The 23427-nt window shown below is 45.7% G+C and overlaps 1 protein-coding gene across 6 annotated transcripts; it reads right to left on the reverse strand.

The window, feature by feature from the left end:
• On the reverse strand, positions 1–23265 carry pi4kb (phosphatidylinositol 4-kinase, catalytic, beta). Of its 6 annotated transcripts, none has more exons than XM_041987727.1 (15): positions 23121–23255; positions 21664–21722; positions 21383–21522; positions 20519–21139; positions 20054–20419; positions 19183–19227; positions 18532–18759; positions 18202–18429; positions 17760–17869; positions 7981–8085; positions 7687–7810; positions 7346–7611; positions 6971–7103; positions 588–708; positions 1–511 (listed from the first exon to the last, which is right to left on the reverse strand). In XM_041987727.1, exons 4-15 carry the CDS (start codon positions 21110–21112, stop codon positions 330–332), a joined length of 2502 nt encoding a protein of 833 aa, XP_041843661.1. In that variant the 5' UTR covers positions 21113–21139; positions 21383–21522; positions 21664–21722; positions 23121–23255; the 3' UTR covers positions 1–329. The 6 variants fall into 6 exon arrangements, with proteins under 6 accessions (XP_041843661.1, XP_041843660.1, XP_041843657.1 ...); XM_041987726.1 differs by having other exon boundaries at positions 21383–21466; positions 21555–21722; XM_041987723.1 differs by having other exon boundaries at positions 21664–21797; positions 23121–23250.
• Between the last annotated feature and the right edge of the window lie 162 nt (positions 23266–23427).

Here is a 23427-nt window from a genome sequence, read left to right on the forward strand (position 1 = left end):
TGGACAATGGCTGCTTTTAATGGCTCAAACAAAAAACTAGTTCACAGACGTTTAAACATGAAAAACACATTCTGGTCATTTAATCCGTTGCCACCCACTCAATGTTCACATTTCAAACTAAAATTGTGCTGCTCCCTGATTGGCTAAGAGTTCTGCTGAGCAGCCAATAAGAGACGTCTGCCCACATCTGCAAGACGAAGACATGGTGCAAAGAAATGAAGAGGGACATAAACCTAAAGAAAAAAGATTCATCAGGTGACAGAAAATAACTAAATTGGAATAAAAGAAGAGGAGGGTGGAGTTCTAAACTCAGGAGGGACACAGGCAGGTCACATGATTCCGTTGGTCAGGTACTGGAAGCCGTCGTACAGCTTGGTGGTGAGTGACCTCATTGATCCATCCACCAGCTGATCGATCAGCAGCTGCAGCTGTTCCTCCGTCAAACTCATGTGGAAACGTTCCTTCAGACCTCGCATGGTGCTGGAGCCATGGAAGCAGGGCAGCTGGGAGCCTGGGGGGCACAGAGGTGAGGGGGTCAATGCTAGCGCTGTTAGGAAACACAGCCGGTGGGCGTGGCTGAGGCTCACCTTGCTGCATAATCTCCACAATCTGCAGCACACGGTCCATGTGCTTTCTGGCTGCGATCAGACCCTGAAGCATCAGCATCTTATAGTAGTTAAACATGTCTCCGTCTGGACCACCCATCACCTAACAGACAACACCGAGGGTTAAAATGACGGTCACATGTCAGACAACACTGAGGGTTTAATCGAAGTATAACTGACTGGTTCTGGTCCAGTTTGAGACTGAACAATGAATGTTTCTCCCACTCAATTAGAACCAGTCCAAGTAGATCAGGTCCTGGTCCTGAGAAACAGGATTTTAAAGACGTGTTTCACCAGCAGGAGCAGGTCTGGCTCATTACAGGACAGTTTGGTTTGGTACATCCTGATCTCCTAAGACAGTGGGTGTGTCCCAAACCGCGCACTTCTATACTTCGAACACTACATTTAAGTGCTTAGTGCGCTGACACAGAAATTTCAGTAAAAACTCAGTGCACTGAAAGTACCCGGATGCTGCCCTAAACTCAGCCAAAAATCTAGTGCGAAACGATGGACACTACACGCACTAAACGGACGCCATCTTGCTGACGTAGCGGAAGGGGAGGGACTTTCAACCAGTTTTTCAGAGCTGGCAGCCACCGACTCAGCGGTACCGATGCAGGCGGAGGCTGTTTTCTACTGTTATGAAGATATTTGATCATAATTCTAATATAAACGGCAGCAGGCTTCTTATCTCTTCTATCCCTGATGACAGTTATGGATCTGATCATTTGTTGGAGGCTGCAGTTGAGTTAGCAACGTAAATGTTAGCAGTTTTATAGCCGATTTCGTGGATCTAGATGGACTATAAGTGTTAAAATGATTAATGCTATAGGTTCCGTATGTTTATACATGATAGTTGAACCTCCAGATGAAGCACTGCGGGGCCTCTGGCGTAAACGAAATGGTCCTTGATCTGAAAACTGATTAGGAAACACCGCTGGTTAGAGAACCGGCCCGTTTCCATGGTAACGCTGACGAAGCCATCGCTGATTGTACATCACTTTAGATAAGCGTCTGCAAAGTACCCATAAAGTACATATAAACATAAATAATTGCTTTTATATAACCTGCCATTGTGTGTTCACCGTAGGTCACTGTGGCATCAAACTACCGAGCCAGCAGTGGCACTGAGGCATTTACCACCTGCGGGCTAGGACGCTGCTGTGGAGAAGAAGAGGCAGCAAGAGAGAAATGTTTTAATAAAAAGTTTAAATAAAATGTTTTCTGCATCCCTGTTTTAGCGTCTTCATTACTGCATTTCATATTTTAAATGATGGTTTCTAGTAAAATCGGTTTCCTGTTGCAGACGTGAAGGTATCAGTGTAAACACCAATAAAACACATGTATAATGTAAAATACTTTAATTCAGTTAAGATATCTTTGCTTATTTAAAAGCTGTTTTATTAGTGTTTTAAATTGGACTTTGTACTAACAGGTATGGGGGAGACATGCAAAGACACATGAACGTGTGCTGATGGTTTCTATTGTTATCTACTGAGATAAATTAATACAGTGGAGGCCACGGTTCTTTGTTTCACTAATGAGGCCTTTTAAAAGGATTTAATAGCATAAAAGTATGATGACATGCAAACACGTATGTTAACCTGATTTTGGAAGAAAAAAAAAGTATATTAACGGAGCGGCGCTGCTAAGCTGGTACGTTCCTACCGGTAAGTTCAAAACATTAGAGCTCAATGTGGATCAGGACTTACCCACGATAGTGTGAACTACAGAAGGTAGTGCTTAGTGCACACTACCTTCCAGTGCACTCATGTAAGTGAGCAGTTTGAGACACACTCGGTGTTTCCCAATCCAGGTCCTCAGGACCCCCTGCCCTGCATGTTTTAGATGTAACCCTATATTAACACCTGAATTAAATTAATGGCTCATTAACAGGCTGCAAAGAACTGGATGAGGAAGTTCATTCATTTGAATCAGGTGTGTTGTAGGTAGGAACACGTCTAAGACATGCAAGGCAGGGGGTCCCGAGAAAACACTGCCCTAAGAGATGTACCAGAGCCTGCACATCTGACCCATCTGTTGTGTTTCCACAGCAACTGTAGCCTGACCTGGTAGGCATCCAGATAGTGATAGCTGTGTCAGCTATGTAACAGCATGGAGTCAAAGCAGTGCAACAACTTCCTTGAATTCTAAGGAAGAAGTCGACCCAGAACAAAAGGAGGAGGACGGTGGACATCCAGCAGGTTGTCTTCTTTATTCTTGTCATGTGACTTTAAACAACAATAAATCGAGCGTATATTTAAACATGGAGCCGTTCCTGTTTTGTTCTGATTGCTGAGTCACACAGGAATTCCTGATTCTTTCCTCCAATCAGTGGTTTGCAGTGCGTCAAGCTCCACCCTTTAGTGTTGGATCGATAAGACTGGGACTCCAAAAAAAGAGTCCCAACACAGTGCGATGGTTCGGGTCAGACATTCTGGTACCTTCCCAGATTTTACCTGTGGAAACACAAACTAAGGTGCACCAACCCGCACTGCACCGACCAGTACGATACTGAACCAAACTGTACCATACCAGACCATAATATACCCTACTGAACCGGACCATACCGTACCATACCAGACCAGAATATACCCTACCGAACCGGACCATACCGTACCAGACCATAACATCCCCTACCGAACCGGACCATACCGTACCATACCAGACCAGAATATACCCTACCGAACCGGACCATACTGTACCATACCAGACCATAACATCCCCTACCGAACCAGACCATACCGTACCATACCAGACCATAATAAACTCTACCGAACCGGACCATACCATACCGTACCATACCAGACCATAACATCCCCAACCGAACTGGACCATACCGTACCATACCAGACCATAACATCCCCAACCGAAGCGGACCATACCGTACCATACCAGACCAGAATATACCCTACCGAACCGGACCATACTGTACCATACCAGACCATAACATCCCCAACCGAACCGGACCATACCGTACCATACCAGACCAGAATATACCCTACTGAACCGGACCATACCGTACCATACCAGACCATAACATACCCTACCGAACCGGACCATACCATACCATACCAGACCAGAATATACCCTACTGAACCGGACCATACCAGACCAGAATATACCCTACCGAACCGGACCATACCGTACCATACCAGACCATAACATCCCCTACCGAACCGGACCATACCGTACCATACCAGACCAGAATATACACTACCGAACCGGACCATACTGTACCATACCAGACCATAACATCCCCTACCGAACCGGACCATACCAGACCATAATAAACTCTACCGAACCGGACCATACCATACCGTACCATACCAGACCATAACATCCCCAACCGAACCGGACCATACCGTACCATACCAGACCATAACATCCCCAACCGAACCATACCGTACCATACCAGACCAGAATATACCCTACCGAACCGGACCATACTGTACCATACCAGACCATAACATCCCCAACCGAACCGGACCATACCGTACCATACCAGACCAGAATATACCCTACTGAACCGGACCATACCGTACCATACCAGACCATAACATACCCTACCGAACCGGACCATACCATACCATACCAGACCAGAATATACCCTACTGAACCGGACCATACCGGACCATAATATACCCTACCGAACCGGACCATACCATACCAGACCATAACATACCCTACCGAACCGGACCATACCGTACCATACCAGACCATAACATCCCCAACCGAACCATACCGTACCATACCAGACCAGAATATACCCTACCGAACCGGACCATACTGTACCATACCAGACCATAACATCCCCAACCGAACCGGACCATACCGTACCATACCAGACCAGAATATACCCTACTGAACCGGACCATACCGTACCATACCAGACCATAACATACCCTACCGAACCGGACCATACCAGACCATAATATACCCTACTGAACCGGACCATACCAGACCATAATATACCCTACCGAACCGGACCATACCAGACCATAATATACCCTAATGAACCGGACCATACCGTACCATACCAGACTATAATATACCCTACTGAACCGGACCATACCGTACCATACCAGACCATAATATACTAGGGCTGCTCGATTATGGGAAAAATGATAATCACGATTATTTTGATTGAAATTGAGATCTCGATTATTTAACACGATTATGGGTTTGGGGGGGGGGGGGGTGGGTTACATTTGAAGTGTTTACTGTGGTAATGCCGACCAGTTTCTTTCCACCAGGTCCCCATAGCTATTGTTTGTCTCAGACCAGCAGCTTTGTTCCGTCTGGTGTGATCTGGAAAAAAATAGTCTGGAGACGTTTCGTTTTCACGTTGAAATCCACGTCAATAAAATGTAGCGCGACATTTCTATACGGCTCTGGTGCGGCTTTACCACAGGTCCGTAGCGGTGGCAAAACATCGGACTGTCACCACGTCTTTCACACACCCTCACTACACTCATACAAGGAAGAAAGAGACACTCCACTAAAATGGTGGTGAGATGGCAGTGATGCCGTTTGTCCAAAGTGTTGATGAGTTTCTTAAATCCCGGATTGTTCCCTGTGTTAATTGAGAAAAAAGTTCTGTTTGTTTATAACGTTTGTCTCTCTGTGTCTCTGAGAGCTGGTGGATTATTTAGTTGCAACTCACAAAAATTAAACATTTTTCTATTTTTTTTGTGTTGCGTCGCAAGCCCCTGTGTGCACGTCTGCGTGCACGAACGCAACATTTTACATGCACAACTGTCGCCTGTCGCTTGGCTGGAGGAGGGCAGCGATTTTCGCTTCCTCGCGCAAGTTTACATAGAAAATAATGGAGAAGGAGCGACGCCGCCTCCCGTATATCCAGGTGTCTGCAACTCGTTCTGAATCAAACTAAAGCGGTCGGGGCTGTGGGAGGAGTCTGCAGCAAAGCGCTGCAATGACAGCTGCGCTCGATTTGAAAACAGCACAAATCAAAGGACAAAAAATAATCGGACCATTTCATTTTTATGATCGTTGAAAACCCAGATCGTAATTGCGATTAAAATTCGATTAATTGCCCAGCCCTATAATATACCCTACCAAACCAGACCATACTGTACCATACCAGACCATAATATACCCTACCAAACCAGACCATACCAGACTATAACATACCCTACTGAACCGGACCATACCATACCAGACCATAATATATCCTACCGAACCGAACTATACTGTACCATACCAGACCAGACCAGACCATAATATACCCTACTGAACCGGACCATACCGCACCATACCAGACCATAATATACCCTAATGAACCGTACCATACCAGACTATAATATACCCTACCAAACCAGACCATACCATACCAGACTATAACATACCCTACTGAACCGGACCATACCGTACTATACTAGACCATAATATATCCTACCAAATCAGACCATACTGTACCATACCGGACCATAATATACCCTACCAAACCAGACCATACCATACCAGACTATAACATACCCTACTGAACCGGACCATACCATACCAGACCATAATATACCCTACCGAACTGAACTATACTGTACCATACCAGACCAGACCATAATATACCCTACCGAACCGAACTATACTGTACCATACCAGACCAGACCATAATATACCCTACCGAACCGGACCACACCAAACCATAATGTACCCTGCCGTACCAGACCAGACCAGACTATACTGTACCATACCAGACCAGACCATAATATACTCTACCGAACCGGACCACACCAAACCATAATGTACCCTGCCATACCAGACCAGACCAGACCACAATATACCCTACCGAACCATACCATACCAGACCAGACTTTAATATACCCTACCGAACCATACTGACCATACCAGACAAGACCATAATATACCCTACCGAACTGGACCATACCGTACCATACCAGACCAGACCATAATATACCCTACCGAACCGGACCATATCGTACTATACCAGACCATAATATACCCTACTGAAACGGACCATACCGTACCATACCAGACCATAATATACCCTACCGCACCGGACCATACTGTACCGAACTGGACCATACCATACCGAACCGGAACGGTTGGTGAAAACAGGGCATCTCAGGTTCTGCTGGCCCGGTTCTGCTGTGTTACCACCATGATCATAGTTCAAACTTGCCCCATATTTACTGACAGCTGATTGGACAGTGAGACAGCTGAGTTCTAGTTCTAGATAGTTCTAGATCAGCAGAAAGAAGAAGGTTCTGCTGCTTTCTGTCTGCTGAGAAAGAAAATTTATATGAATTGCTGAAGGTCTGACCCACAGTATTGATTCCTGATCAGAACATCCTGACTTGTGACTGACGGTGTGATGAACTCACGTCCACGAACTCTGAGGTAAGTTTGAAGGCAGACGTCTCGAAGCCCAGGTTTCTGGGTGAGCTGGACAAGATGAACCCGAAGTCAATGTGGATGATGTGTCCATCTGCGTCCAGGAGGATGTTCCCGTTATGCCTGAGAGGACAGAGACCACAGAAGACAGACAGTAAGAGACTGCCGAGGGTGGGTGTGAGCCCATGAAGCTGTCCTTGTGTCCTCGACCCATCGTGACTCCCTTGGACTCATCAGTCTCTCCCGTCTGACCCATCTCACCAATCCTTGACCTGTGTTTCCTCCCCTTGACCCACCTTACCTGTCTCTAACCCATCTCACCTGCCAGAGGCCCATCTCACCCGTCTGTCTCTGACTTGCCTCACCTGTCTTTGACCTGCAGCAGGTAGCAGATGAGGCTGTATCCAGCGCAGCTCTGGACAAAGTTCCTCTGAGCTGACAGGAAGGCCTCAGTGGTTGGAGCACCGTGTTCCTGCAGGAAGTAGTCGAGCAGAGACAGCTGACTCTGCTTCTTCACCTGGTGGAGCGACACGGCGTTCACCACTGGCTCGATCATCCCGCTGTCCGACGACAGAACTAGAATCTTATATGGCTTTATCCATAGAGGTACTCGCTCCTGCTCCCAGATGGACTGACCAGACAAAGACAGTTAGAGGAAAAGGAGGTGGAGACAGGAGTCATGTGATGTATGATGTCACACCGTTACCTTGAGTTGCTGCAGCACCTGGAAAGCAAGCAGCTCCTGCCTCAGGTCGTCTCCACATTTCACAATCACAGACAGAAGCCTCCAGTTAGGTAGGTGGCCGTAAGGAGATCCTTCTCTGATCCTCCTGCAGGAGACAGACAGTTAGGAGGAAACAGATGTCTTCTGTCTCCTGGAGTACAGGGCTTTACTTGCAAGACTGAACTCAGGTAATACAAGGTGACCGCTGCAAGACAAACTATTACCCAAATCTGTGCATCAGAGCACCTGCAAAAACACACCCGAGGCAGCACTTACCGGACTTTCTCTTCCCAGGGTTCCTTCAGGGCCACGGCTGACGGGTCCTCAGGGTCCCGTTTGAAGGTGGTGGGGGCCTGAGCCAGCTGCTCTGACAGTCGGCGCCTGAGACGAACACAGGACGACATTAACAGTTAGACGGCGGTCTGAGGACATGGCTGCATCACGTCTGGTCCTTAGAATAAATGATAGCTGTGTCCCAATTCAGGATCTGCACACCAAAAACTATCTGGGGCTTTGCTGTTTCCACCAGATACACTATTCATTAACCCCTTAAAACGCCAAGAACATCAAATATTACAGAATTTTAATTCCACAGTTTAACAAACATGTTTTTAACGTACTTGGTTTTGTCATATTTCTACTATGAGGTTAAAAAATTGCTCTTCAGAACTTTGCAGCTCATTTGCCGCTATCTTATGTGAAGTGAATTCTGGGAGAAAACAGGTGGGAGGATGAACCACCAGCAGCCTTCGCTAAAGGCCAACCATAGTGCGGGTTTGTGGGTGGATTCATAGGCTCTGCCCACATGGGACAGTGCTTGGAGCCACGGTGACGTATGCAGTGAACCTGCACTTCCAGGTGTTAGACTCTGAACTGGGATACAGCTGATGATTCAAACTCACTAAACAAGGAGAGTTCTAAAGAAAAAGATCTATTTATTCGTTATTAGGGTGTCAAGGTGGATTATGATGGTTTTGATCAAAATTATCATCAGAGATCATATTTCTCCCATTTTGTCTTCTTATTGCCTCTGATTCCTCTGGCATGAAAAATGTGTAACAGTTGTACAATATGTAATAGATGTGTAATAAGTACATAATAGTTCTGTAGGTTGTTGTATAATAGCTGTGTAATCATGTAGCAGGTGTGTAATAATAGTGCAATAGGTGTAAAAACGTGTTTAATAGCAATGCACCAGATGTGTAATAGTAGTTGAACAGGTGTATAAAAGTTGTATAACAGGTGTGTAATAACAGTAGGGCTGCACAACAATTCAATATCAATATATATCAAATGTTCTTTTATTCAATAATGGTGATTTGAGTTTTGAACATGAGTTTATTTCCGATATTTCGATATATGTACAGTAAATGATTACAGAGTTTGATTCAAGCCGAACAGAAAAAGCTGCAACACATCGGCTACGTAAGAGATGACGTACACCACAGACATGAGCCCGACCCATGAACCCGACCTATGAGCCCGACCCATGAACCCGACCTATGAGCCCGACCCATGAGCTCGACCCATGAGCCCGACCCATGAACCCGACCTACGAGCCCGACCCATGAACCCGACCTATGAGCCCGACCCATGAGCTCGACCCATGAGCCCGACCCATGAGCTCGACCCATGAGCCCGACCCATGAACCCGACCTACGAGCCCGACCCATGAACCCGACCTATGAGCCCGACCCATGAGCTCGACCCATGAGCCCGACCCATGAGCTCGACCCATGAGCCCGACCCATGAACCCGACCAAGCCCAGCAGCAGCTGGCTGTGCTCAGCGTGAGGTTAATTAGGTTAATTAGTCTTAGCTACAAAACGAGTGCTCATGTTCGTAATGCAAACATGACTGAACAAGCGAAGAGAAAGCAGACGAGATAGTTGATGAGAGGAAAGAAGAACTCGATTGGCTTGGTGTCGCCAACTTAGTGACTTTGTCCTGTTCGTTTTCACTCCCCTCTAGCAGCGTTTTTTAAGCGACTTTTGAGGACTAACGTAGGTTTACTTTTCTCAATGAGGATCCGGTGTTACGCAGACTTGTCCTCACCTCACGCAGCAGCTGCTGCATGAGAGCAGGAGATCCGCTGTTTCATGAGCAGGCTGGAAATGAAACGTACGAAGCTGCTGCTGGAGGATCCCGCGCTGGCTTACCGACACATGTTAATGTCTATTAATGAAGAGTGTGGACAAAGTTTTTAAAAAGTTAAAAGTGTCGTCATGTTCCAGACTCCTAATTAAAACACATTACACTTAATAAAACTAAACTAAAAAACAAAGAAAATACTGAGTGAATTATGTTTTGCTGATCAGGCAACAGTGCATCTGAAGCATTTCCACTCAGAATATGCTGAGTCAGAATATGCTGAGTCAGAATATGCTGAGTCAGACGATGAAGCATTAATTGTTGCGCACTATTTTTTCCTGTTTATTGTAGAAGTTTGGAGTACTTTTATTTTGAAGCCTGGTTGAAGCACCGTTGTTTAAATCTTTAAGAATAACATAACAAGCCTGTGTTGTAGTTTAAACTTAAAGATATTAATATTCAGAAAGGTAAACGTTTTATTTGACCTTTGATGGTGATTTGAAGTTTCTTTGAAGGCTCATTTAGCCTTGCTAAATACAAATAAAAGGTGAACATTAATTTATTGTTCAGGTTTATTTTTCTTAAATGTTATACTGGAGGAGTTTCATAGACTTGGCAAAATAATTAGTAGTTTTACAGCATCTGTTCTGGCATTTTTGGTAGTTTTTCTGAGGCTTTTATATTGTTTATAGCGATATCGGAATTATAGCGTATCGACCAAAATTGAGAAAAACATCATGATAAAAGTTTTGGCCTTATCGTCCAGCCATAAATAATAGTGTAACAGGTGTGTAATAGGTGTGTATTAGCAGTATTGGCAGTGCGCCATAAACAAGCAGTTATAAACTGACACCTCACTAGTGTAGCACTCAGCTGGCTAATAAATGTACAAAAATATTTTCTACTGTCTTTTTATTGTACATGTGTGTTTTTGGCAAGCGGCAACCTCTGGCGGTAAAAAGTGAAGTCTATGCGAAAGTGCAAAGAATTGCAGTTCCCCCCTCATCCACTAGGGGCTGGCTTCAAAACAACGTTTATCCCCACAGACTTCCATGTTTAAAAGGCCACCTTTCCAGCAGAAATAACGGCTGGTAAAAAAAATCCATTTTAGGATTAAAACTGAGCACTGAAGGCTTCACATAAAGCATTAAAATCATCACAGTGGGGTGCAGGAAGCAATAGAAACAAATTTTAAAAGAAATAAAATAAATTAAATAAAAATTGAAAGACCTGTTCTATTCTATTCTACAGTCATTTATCAGACGCTTTTATCCAAAGCGACTTACATCTGAGAGGAAGAACACAAGCAAGAATTCAAACAAGCTGGACGTCATCATTAAGTTGTAGTCTTTTTGTAGTTTTGTTAGTCATTTTGTTTAAATACAAACATTTCATCATAATCAACTTGGGTATAAGTGCCGATTTCATCACACAACACCTGCAGGTTTCTGGGAGTTTGTGAGGAGCATAAAAGCTGAACGCTGCCTCTCCACGTTTAGTTCTGACTCTGGGAACAGAAAGTAGACCTGACCCTGATGACCTGAGAAATCTGGTTGGTCCATAACCAACCACAAGATCCTGAATGGATTCTGGTCCTAAACCATTCAGGTCTTGGTAAACTAACAGTTGGAAGCCAGTATAAAGATCTGAGGACTGAAGTTCTAGGATCTACTTTCCTGGTCTTAGCGAGGACCGAAGTTCTAGGATCTACTTTCCTGGTCTTAGCGAGGACCGAAGTTCTAGGATCTACGTTCCTGGTCTTAGCGAGGACCGAAGTTCTAGGATCTACTTTCCTGGTCTTAGTAAGGACTGGAGTTCTAGGATCTACGTTCCTGGTCTTAGTGAGGACTAGAGTTCTAGGATCTATTTTCCTGGTCTTAGCGAGGACCGGAGTTCTAGGATCTACTTTCCTGGTCTTAGTGAGGACCGAAGTTCTAGGATCTACTTTCCTGGTCTTAGTAAGGACTGGAGTTCTAGGATCTACGTTCCTGGTCTTAGTGAGGACCGGAGTTCTAGGATCTACTTTTCTGGTCTTAGCGAGGACCGGAGGTCTAGGATCTGCTTTCCTGGTCTTAACGAGGACTGAAATTCTAGGATCTACTTTCCTGGTTTTAGTGAGGACTAGAGTTCTAGGATTTATTTTTCTGGTCTTAGCGAGGACCGGAGTTCTAGGATCTACTTTCCTGGTCTTAGTGAGGACCGAAGTTCTAGGATCTACTTTCCTGGTCTTAGCGAAGACTGAAGTTCTAGGATCTACTTTTCTGGTCTTAGTGAGGACCGAAGTTCTAGGATCTACTTTCCTGGTCTTAGCAAGGACCGAAGTTCTAGGATCTACTTTCCTGGTCTTAGCGAGGACTGGAGGTCTAGGAAACTTTCCTGGTCTTAGTGAGTTCTAGGATCTACTGTCCTGGTCTTAGTGAGGACTGGAGTTCTAGGATCTACTTTCCTGGTCTTAGTGAGGACTGGAGCAGCAGGGTTCTGGACTAACTGCAGGTGTCTGATGGACTTTTTAAGGAGACCTGTGAGGACAGCATTACAGTAGTCCAGTCTACTAAAGATAAATGTGGACCAGTTTTTCTAAATCCTGCTGAGTCATCAGTCCTTTAATCCTCCAGATGTTCTTTAAGTGATAACAGGCCGACTTCACAGCTGTCTTAATACAACTGCTAAAATCCAGGTCTGAGTCTAGGACTACTCCCAGATCTGAGTCCAGGACTACTCCCAGGTCTGAGTCCAGGACCACTCCCAGGTCTGAGTCCAGGCCCACTCCCGGGTCTGAGTCCAGGACCACTCCCGGGTCTGTGTCCAGGACTACAGGAAACCTGACTGGTCGACATCAGAACAGGTATTTAGTGTCAGGAAGTTGTAAGACAGTTTTTTCTAGAACCTGACTAAGAAAGGGGAGGTTTGATATCGGCCTGGAGCTGCTCATGAGGGACGAGTCCAGGTTTTTCTTTTTCAGTAGAGGCTAGATGACGGCTGTTTTTAGGGTCTGAGGGAAGACGTCTGAAAGCAGAGACGTGTTTCCAACCTGGAAGATATCTAAGGCCATGCATCCTAAAAACACTCTTAAAAACCCGGTTGGCAGGACGTCAAGACAGCAAGTGGTGGTTTTCAGATGGACAAGGATCTCATCCAGGTCTTTAGGACTGGCTGGAGAAAAGTGTGTCCTGGTGTTCATGTCTCTGAGTGGACACAGGGACATATGTCCTCCCTGGCATGGAAGCACTGACTGACTGCCTGGTTTTCTGGATGTAGTCGGTAAAGAAAGAAGCAAACTCATTCCAGGCCCGGTTGGATAGAAGTTCTGGGTTACTGACCCAGGAGGATCAGTTAGCCTGTTAACAGTAAACAAGGCTCGAGTTTTACTGCTGTTCTTAGCAATGATGGCCCTGTTTTTCCTCCTTGAGTAGAGATTTAATCCCAGGGTTTGTTGTTGGAAAAGCACCACACACTCCTGATGCGTACAGTGTTTCTACACAGAAGTTGATGCAGTCCATGATACTGTCAACCTCCCCATGGAGAACATGCATGTATCCTCTTCTCCGGACTCGGTGCTCCATTCCAGCACGGCTTCCCCATCTCCTCTTCCTTAGTTCACGGGCAACAGCAGGCCTTCGTTAGGTAACACCGCTGTGTTACAAACGCCAACAGGTGTGTAACAGGTGTGTAACAGCAGTGTAACAGGTGTGTATTAACAGTGTAACAGGTGTGTAACAGCAGTGTAACAGGTGTGTATTAACAGTGTAACAGCAGTGTAACAGGTGTGTATTAACAGTGTAACAGGTGTGTAACAGCAGTGTAACAGGTGTGTATTAACAGTGTAACAGCAGTGTAACAGGTGTGTATTAACAGTGTAACAGGTGTGTAACAGCAGTGTAACAAGTGTGTATTAACAGTGTAACAGGTGTGTATAAGCAGTGTAACAGGTGTGTATTAACAGTGTAACAGGTGTGTAACAGCAGTGTAACAGGTGTGTATTAACAGTGTAACAGGTGTGTATAAGCAGTGTAACAGGTGTGTATTAACAGTGTAACAGCAGTGTAACAGCTGTGTATTAATAGTGTAACAGGTGTGTAACAGCAGTGTAAAGGGTCTGTATTAACAGAGTAACAGGTGTGTAACAGCAGTGTAACGGGTGTGTATTAACAGTGTAACAGCAGTGTAACGGGTGTGTATTAACAGTGTAATAGGTGTGTATTAACAGTGTAACAGGTGTGTAACAGCAGTGTAACAGGTGTGTAACAGCAGTGTAACGGGTGTGTATTAACAGTGTAATAGGTGTGTATTAACAGTGTAACAGGTGTGTAACAGCAGTGTAACAGGTGTGTATTAACAGTGTAACAGGTGTGTAACAGCAGTGTAACGGGTGTGTATTAACAGTGTAACAGGTGTGTAACAGCAGTGTAACGGGTGTGTATTAACAGTGTAATAGGTGTGTATTAACAGTGTAACAGGTGTGTAACAGCAGTGTAACAGGAGTGTATTAACAGTGTAATAGGTGTGTATTAACAGTGTAACAGCAGTGTAACAGGTGTGTATTAACAGTGTAACAGGTGTGTAACAGCAGTGTAACGGGTGTGTATTAACAGTGTAATAGGTGTGTATTAACAGTGTAACAGCAGTGTAACAGGTGTGTAACAGCAGTGTAACGGTGTGTATTAACAGTGTAACAGGTGTGTATTAACAGTTTAACAGCAGTGTAACAGGTGTGTAACAGCAGTGTAACGGGTGTGTATTAACAGTGTAATAGGTGTGTATTAACAGTGTAACAGGTGTGTAACAGCAGTGTAACAGGTGTGTATTAACAGTGTAACAGGTGTGTAACAGCAGTGTAACGGGTGTGTATTAACAGTGTAACAGGTGTGTAACAGCAGTGTAACGGGTGTGTATTAACAGTGTAACAGGTGTGTAACAGCAGTGTAACGGGTGTGTATTAACAGTGTAATAGGTGTGTATTAACAGTGTAACAGGTGTGCAACAGCAGTGTAACGGGTGTGTATTAACAGTGTAATAGGTGTGTATTAACAGTGTAACAGGTGTGTAACAGCAGTGTAACAGGTGTGTATTAACAGTGTAACAGGTGTGTAACAGCAGTGTAACGGGTGTGTATTAACAGTGTAATAGGTGTGTATTAACAGTGTAACAGCAGTGTAACAGGTGTGTAACAGCAGTGTAACGGGTGTGTATTAACAGTGTAATAGGTGTGTATTAACAGTTTAACAGCAGTGTAACAGGTGTGTAACAGCAGTGTAACGGGTGTGTATTAACAGTGTAACAGGTGTGTAACAGCAGTGTAACAGGTGTGTATTAACAGTGTAACAGGTGTGTAACAGCAGTGTAACGGGTGTGTATTAACAGTGTAACAGGTGTGTAACAGCAGTGTAACGGGTGTGTATTAACAGTGTAATAGGTGTGTATTAACAGTGTAACAGGTGTGTAACAGCAGTGTAACAGGTGTGTATTAACAGTGTAACAGGTGTGTAACAGCAGTGTAACGGGTGTGTATTAACAGTGTAACAGGTGTGTAACAGCAGTGTAACGGGTGTGTATTAACAGTGTAATAGGTGTGTATTAACAGTGTAACAGGTGTGTAACAGCAGTGTAACAGGAGTGTATTAACAGTGTAATAGGTGTGTATTAACAGTGTAACAGCAGTGTAACAGGTGTGTATTAACAGTGTAACAGGTGTGTAACAGCAGTGTAACAGGTGTGTATTAACAGTGTAATAGGTGTGTATTAACAGTGTAACAGCAGTGTAACAGGTGTGTAACAGCAGTGTAACGGTGTGTATTAACAGTGTAACAGGTGTGTATTAACAGTTTAACAGCAGTGTAACAGGTGTGTAACAGCAGTGTAACGGGTGTGTATTAACAGTGTAATAGGTGTGTATTAACAGTGTAACAGGTGTGTAACAGCAGTGTAACAGGTGTGTATTAACAGTGTAACAGGTGTGTAACAGCAGTGTAACGGGTGTGTATTAACAGTGTAACAGGTGTGTAACAGCAGTGTAACGGGTGTGTATTAACAGTGTAACAGGTGTGTAACAGCAGTGTAACGGGTGTGTATTAACAGTGTAATAGGTGTGTATTAACAGTGTAACAGGTGTGCAACAGCAGTGTAACGGGTGTGTATTAACAGTGTAATAGGTGTGTATTAACAGTGTAACAGGTGTGTAACAGCAGTGTAACAGGTGTGTATTAACAGTGTAACAGGTGTGTAACAGCAGTGTAACGGGTGTGTATTAACAGTGTAATAGGTGTGTATTAACAGTGTAACAGCAGTGTAACAGGTGTGTAACAGCAGTGTAACGGGTGTGTATTAACAGTGTAATAGGTGTGTATTAACAGTTTAACAGCAGTGTAACAGGTGTGTAACAGCAGTGTAACAGGTGTGTAACAGCAGTGTAACGGGTGTGTATTAACAGTGTAACAGGTGTGTAACAGCAGTGTAACAGGTGTGTATTAACAGTGTAACAGGTGTGTAACAGCAGTGTAACGGGTGTGTATTAACAGTGTAACAGGTGTGTAACAGCAGTGTAACGGGTGTGTATTAACAGTGTAATAGGTGTGTATTAACAGTGTAACAGGTGTGTAACAGCAGTGTAACAGGAGTGTATTAACAGTGTAATAGGTGTGTATTAACAGTGTAACAGCAGTGTAACAGGTGTGTATTAACAGTGTAACAGGTGTGTAACAGCAGTGTAACGGGTGTGTATTAACAGTGTAATAGGTGTGTATTAACAGTGTAACAGGTGTGTAACAGCAGTGTAACAGGTGTGTATTAACAGTGTAACAGGTGTGTAACAGCAGTGTAATAGGTGTGTATTAACAGTGTAACAGGTGTGTAACAGCAGTGTAACGGGTGTGTATTAACAGTGTAATTGGTGTGTATTAACAGTGTAACAGGTGTGTAACAGCAGTGTAACAGGTGTGTATTAACAGTGTAATAGGTGTGTATTAACAGTGTAACGGGTGTGTATTAACAGTGTAATAGGTGTGTATTAACAGTGTAACAGCAGTGTAACAGGTGTGTAACAGCAGTGTAACGGGTGTGTATTAACAGTGTAATAGGTGTGTATTAACAGTGTAACAGCAGTGTAACAGGTGTGTAACAGCAGTGTAACGGGTGTGTATTAACAGTGTAATAGGTGTGTATTAACAGTGTAACAGGTGTGTAACAGCAGTGTAACGGGTGTGTATTAACAGTGTAACAGGTGTGTAACAGCAGTGTAACGGGTGTGTATTAACAGTGTAACAGGTGTGTAACAGCAGTGTAACGGGTGTGTATTAACAGTGTAATAGGTGTGTATTAACAGTGTAACAGGTGTGTAACAGCAGTGTAACAGGTGTGTATTAACAGTGTAATAGGTGTGTATTAACAGTGTAACAGCAGTGTAACAGGTGTGTATTAACAGTGTAATAGGTGTGTATTAACAGTGTAACAGCAGTGTAACAGGTGTGTATTAACAGTGTAACAGGTGTGTAACAGCAGTGTAACGGGTGTGTATTAACAGTGTAATAGGTGTGTATTAACAGTGTAACAGGTGTGTAACAGCAGTGTAACAGGTGTGTATTAACAGTGTAACAGGTGTGTAACAGCAGTGTAACGGGTGTGTATTAACAGTGTAACAGGTGTGTATTAACAGTGTAACAGCAGTGTAACAGGTGTGTATTAACAGTGTAACAGGTGTGTAACAGCAGTGTAACGGGTGTGTATTAACAGTGTAACAGGTGTGTAACAGCAGTGTAACAGGTGTGTATTAACAGTGTAACAGGTGTGTATTAACAGTGTAATAGGTGTGTATTAACAGTGTAACAGATATGTATTAACAGTGTAACAGATGTGTATTAACAGTGTAACAGATGTGTATTAACAGTGTAACAGGTGTGTATTAACAGTGTAACAGGTGTGTATTAACAGTGTAACAGGTGTGTAATAGTTGTGTAAATGTTTATGTGGACCTGATGTCTCCGGCGGCGATGAAAATGGGCTCTTTGCTCTCCAGGCTAGTGATGCTGTCCACCGAGAACTGGCTGATGTTATCACAGCTGTTGGTGTGGCCTTCAGGGAGCTGCAGGGCATCATGATATTTCCAGCTTTACATCAAGTCAGTAAACTTTAAAGCAGAAAATCCTTAAATCTAACAGCCTGTGACATCTGGAAGAAGACTGGTTCATTCTGATCAGATTTTACACGTGAATGTAGTTTTAGTGGAGCTGGTAGTTATCGTTACAGCCGGGTTCAGAGGCAACATCGCCCCCTGGTGGTTTGGAGTCAAACAGAAGCAGAGCTTCTCGTTAACATGTTTTGGTTCTGATGTGAAACAGACTGATAAAAGTAGCGGCAGGTTTTCTGTCCATTCAGTGAAATAACATCTATAACGATGACATCACATCTACTCACCTCTACCTGAAGCTCTCCGATGTCGTCCACGGACCAGGCCTCATCATCATTGTCGTAGTTCGGGACGATGGAGAAACTACCGGCTCGCTGCTCTGTCGTCATGCCGCAGTCCGGCAGGTTCTCCACGGAACGTGTGCTTCTGATCCGGTTCTCTGGAATCCGGATCGGAACGCTGGATGTCTCGAAGTTCTCACACTCCAGGACCTCCACGTAGATCAGGTAGGGAGCCTGAGGTGGGGACACAAGTCACATGACTGCTAAAGAGAACACCTGATAGACTCAGAACTTCCAGGTTCTCCACATAGTTCCTCCACAGTGTTCAGGTGTCACCTTGTCTTTGGAGTTGAGCACCACGGCCTGCGTGTGTGGCACTCGGACCACGTGATGGTCGAAGGCAGCGGTGGGCAGCCACACTCGCGCTGGCAGCTTGTGGTTTAGCAGCGACAGCTCCGAGATGAGCCGCTGGGTCTTCTGCTCCTTGGTGGGCAGAGTGGCCAGACGCTTCCCAATGCCCATCAGAGACTTGATGAACTCCCTCTGAGGAGCCAGACGGACTGGCTGGAACACACAGAGTCAGACAGGTGGCAGGGGGCGTGGCCTCAGCTCAGATGAGATCAGACGGACAAGTGTGTGTGTGTGTGTGTGTGTGTGTGTATGTGATGCGTGTGTGTGTGCGTCGGGTTTGGTCTCAAATCTCATTAAAATGTTCCATGAAAAATCTTCCGAGATCCAGAACCAAATTTATGATCAGAACTCGACACACAAACACAATCGATCACTGAGAGGAGGACGAGAAGATCAGATTCTGATTCACCCAGAACCTCAAACAGCCGAGTGACATGAGAGAACACAGAACCAGTTGGTGAGTCCGCAGATGGCAGCTCTGGCTCCGGAGCTGCCATCTGTGGACCAGAACCAGAACCACAGCCTTCATTTCCCACAATGCACCCTGAGATAAGAAGATGAAGCAGCTGAACTTACGGGACCAGAATCAAACTCCAGACTGTCGGAGCTGGAGCTGCAGTCCTGAGGGTCAGAGGAAGAGGAGGAGCTTGATTTCACCTGGACTCAGGTGTGTTTGTCAGGGCTGTACAACGCTTCACATTTTGATTTAGATATCAGCTCCAAACCATCATAAAAACAGGGATATATATATAAATCCGTAAGTAGTGAAACAGTTTTGCCATTTTACGCTCTGTTTTATCACATGTTCAGCTTGATTATACTATAACCTTTATTTATCCAGGAAGAACCTCATTGAGATTAAAACCTCTGGCCAGGACAGGACCGCAGGCTCTATAGACACAACAGAACACATTCAAACTGGCTAACAGCTAGCATGTCAGAGCCAATCAGGGCAAACACAGGAAGTGGTTGTTCCACCATTCCTGTGGGTCCTGGTGCAGCCTTATGTAGCGAGTATTCAGAACCCTTCAACTACTGACCACCAGCAAATCCAGCAGCTTTTTCTGCTGTTACTGGAACCTTCTGGAGACTGAAAGCGCGCATCACTCTAACACGAATGTCCTGCAGCGGCTCAGTGAGTAATCATGGGATCAGGATGCTTTCCATGATCGAGCAGCCAGAGTTTGTGTTCATGCCACCTGGACTGAGTTCACCTCATCACCTGAAACGTTTAGACCTGCTGCCCAAAATCTACAGATTTATTCTCTGGAAAGTTCTGGAGATCTTCTTCTTTTTCTTCATCATCATCATAATCCATCCATCCATCAGATTCTGTTCTGATGCTGCAGTACTCATATGAACCCGAACCAGACTCAGTGTGGGCCTGAGTTCTGATGTCAGACGGGGAGGGGTTATGGCTCTAGTTGTCACGGCGACGGCATCTTACCTCATCCTGGCTGCTCTCCACCTTGGGGTTGCTGGCTGTTCTCTTCAGGTTGCTGCTCAGACTGATGCCAACGGTGGCATCCGACTTAGAGCGCTGATGAGTCCGTTTGGTCGGCGAAAGGCTGTGTTCTCCTCCCAGGGGACCGGGCCCTGAGGCAGGGGGCGCCACAGGGCAGAATGGCGTCAGAGTTAAGGGCTCCCTGCGGGCCCGGGGCCCTGCGGGTTTGAGTTCGTCCGACAGGATGAGCTTCCTGAGCTTGGTTCCTCTGGAGTGGCGCTGGGTGGAGATGTGCATGTCGGAGGAGTACGCCCCGAGCAGCCAGGCGCACTGGAGGCTGAAGGAGATGCTCTGCCTGCAGCGGTGCACCTGCAGACAAGCAGCAGGGTGAAACAACAGGGTAACCATGGCAACAGTAATCACAGCAGGACAAAAGGAGAAAACATCTACAGATCAGGCCACACCCACCACGTAGGGTTTGATGGCGTCCCCAACGTCCTCGTCCATGTGGATGTACATGTTGAGCAGCTGTGGCAGGAAGAAGTCCACGTCGTCGTGCGGGAAGCTGAAGAGGCGGTTTCCGATGTACGCCTGCACGCCGGGCTCCTTGGAGTTGTGCAGGTAGGAGATCGCCATGGAAACATCAAACAGCTTGGACTCGAATAGCCGGAGCAGCCACGACTGTTTGGACGGGTTGTGTCTCTGACGGCGCCGAGCACTCTTCACTGAGCCAGGGGCCGGGCCCTCTGAGCCGGGGCCCCATGAATCCAGCCCCGCCCCGTTCTTCGGGGCAGGGTCGGCCTCCACCTGCCGCAGCTTTACCTTCTGTAGGACCTCCTGACACGCCCGCTGGGCAACCTCAGCGTCGATCACCAAGCTGAGCTCTGTCACACCCTCACTGATGATGCCCAGGGGAGGGGTGGCTGGCTGGGGGGGGCCGCAGGAGGAGGACGGGGTGGAAGGGAGGGACAGGGAGGGGGAGGAGCAGACGGAGAGAGAGGGGGAGGGGCTGTTCTGGTCCGAGGGGACAGGAGACACGTCCGCCTGGGCATCCTCCATCATGGCAGCTGTGGAGCTCCGCCTCCTCCACTGGAACAGACAGAGATCACATGACCATCAGCACACATCCAACAAGTCCAGATCACCTCCTGGGACTGGATCCTGAGCGACACGCTCTATTCAGTTCAGCTTTATTTATACAGAACCAATTCACAACGTCACCATCACTTGACAGACACATTCTACTCAACCCGATTCATTATGACACAACAACTTCATAATATGATCCACATTAGTCCGATTTATAACAGCCCAGTTCATAAAAATCATTACCTAGCTAAGGAAACCACTGGATGGGATCAGAACCAGGAAGGAAAACCTCCATCAGAACCCAGCTCAAGAAGGCCAGCCCTCTGCCTGGACCAGTTGAACGTAGAGGACAGAAAACAGGCCTGAGGTTTTGATCAGAACATCTGGAACACAGAAGAGCAGCTGACAGACAAACCTGGTTCTGTTCTGCTGATCAGAGAACTTCTTGTAAGGAACCAGCTTCTGTGACGGTGCTATCACATGACCCAGTCCAGGTAAACTCAGGCCAGTTCAGAGGTACTCACCAGCTTCAACCCGAACCTCCATTCAGCGAAGATGGGCTCTGATCAGTCCTGAACAGAGTCTGAGTGGAAGGAATCGGGTCAGGAACTGGGTTGGAACAGCGCCAGGAACCAGTAAAATTACGTCGATGTTTTTACTGGGTTTGATGATGAAAAGAGGAAAAAAGAGGCAGAAGGAAGCTGCTGTGAGAGCGACAGATCCGCTTTGACTGTCCCAAACAATCAGTCCATCAACAACATTTCTGGGAGTTTTGTTATAAAAAGAAATGTGAAAAGTTCTCGTTTTGATGCTTGAAAATGTGAGCGTGTGATCAGCACTTTGGTCTGTCTGAAGGAAACGTTTCATTATTTCAATGAAAAAGAACTGATGAGTTTTACAGAGCAAACTGATCAACAATAAACTCATGAGGTCTGACAGACATTCAGATTCTTTTATCTCATGTATCTTGACCTAAATGATCGTTTGTGATTTATTGATCTGGCTGAAGTTATCCATCACTAACTTCAGCACCGGCCGGTCAGAGCACAAAGCCGAAGATTAGAAGCGAACAGTCACATCAGACGTCTTCAGCAGCTGAGCTGAAAGTCCACTGAGTTAGCTTCTTGCGGCTGTTAGCTTCTTGCGGCTGTTAGCTTCTTGCTGCTGTTAGCTTCTTGCGGCTGTTAGCTTCTTGCTGCTGTTAGCTTCTTGCTGCTGTTAGCTTCTTGCGGCTGTTAGCTTCTTGCTGCTGTTAGCTTCTTGCTGCTGTTAGCTTCTTGCGGCTGTTAGCTTCTTGCTGCTGTTAGCTTCTTGCTGTTGTTAGCTTCTTGCTGCTGTTAGCTTCTTGCTGCTGTTAGCTTCTTGCTGCTGTTAGCTTCTTGCTGCTGTTAGCTTCTTGCTGCTGTTAGCTTCGTGTTCATCTAGTCGCGCCTGGTCCAGAGAAGAGGGCTGTCCAGAACCAATCAAAGCTCTTATGAAGGTTTCTCCCAAACAAACAATGCTCACCAACCCCGCGAATCAAAAGCCGCCTGGTCACTGATAAAAGCTAATCTTCATGAGAAGCGATTTAATCTGCAGGCCGCCATCTTTGTTTTGGTTCCGAGATGAAGGCGGAGCTTCGAAGTAAGTTAGAAAAAACACATTATGAAGGTTTATTTACAACGCATTTCATATTCAAACAGACAACAATCTGGCCTGGAGGTTGGGGTGTTTTATTCGAGCTTCTCAAACACCTTTGGTACATCCAGAACTAACGGTTAGCTTCAAACATGAGCTGTTTTTCACCGGCTAACTCAGGACCAGCTAGCAGCTGTTAGCTCCATAATCAATCACAGGCTACACACGACCAGGACAACTGTTGCTAACGCCACTCAGTTGTTAATAAACTGAGTGCTAAGCTAACGTTAGCAATACTGCCACCACAGGTGAATTTCCCACGTGGAGTGACTTGCCAGGCTGTATCCAGGTTAGTAGGTCCTACCTGATTACAGTTCAGTTAGTCTGGGATCACGTCTTATGTCCAGCTTTTTGACTCCATTGATTCTGTTTGAGCTTCATCTCGGCTAACAGTCACTAGGGGCGCCTTCTCGTCAGCCTGCTGCTGTTTCCGGTCAGTCAGCAGGCAGCATCCGGTGCCGCAGCGCCACCTGCTGGCTTTTATCGCTGTGAAATCAGCCGTGATACTGTGCAGATGGTGCAGCTATGGCGCTAGATATCTACAATAAAAGCTACCTGTCTCATCCATAGATATCTATACAAAGGCCAGATGCTTTCGAACGGCCTCGCGC

The sequence above is a fragment of the Melanotaenia boesemani genome, chromosome 6 (genome assembly GCF_017639745.1).
Source record: "Melanotaenia boesemani isolate fMelBoe1 chromosome 6, fMelBoe1.pri, whole genome shotgun sequence".
NCBI classification, from domain to species: Eukaryota; Metazoa; Chordata; class Actinopteri; order Atheriniformes; family Melanotaeniidae; genus Melanotaenia; species Melanotaenia boesemani.

Bases quoted from the DNA above. Each gene is read 5' to 3' on its own strand.
- pi4kb (XM_041987725.1), bottom strand. From the start codon at position 21,112: ATGATGGAGGATGCCCAGGCGGACGTGTCTCCTGTCCCCTCGGACCAG. The intron at 19,228-20,053 runs GTAAGATGCCGT...TCTGACCCTCAG, and splicing joins TGGAGAGCAGCCAGGATGAG to GACTGCAGCTCCAGCTCCGA. The intron at 512-587 runs GTGAGCCTCAGC...TGTGCCCCCCAG, and splicing joins TGTGGAGATTATGCAGCAAG to GCTCCCAGCTGCCCTGCTTC.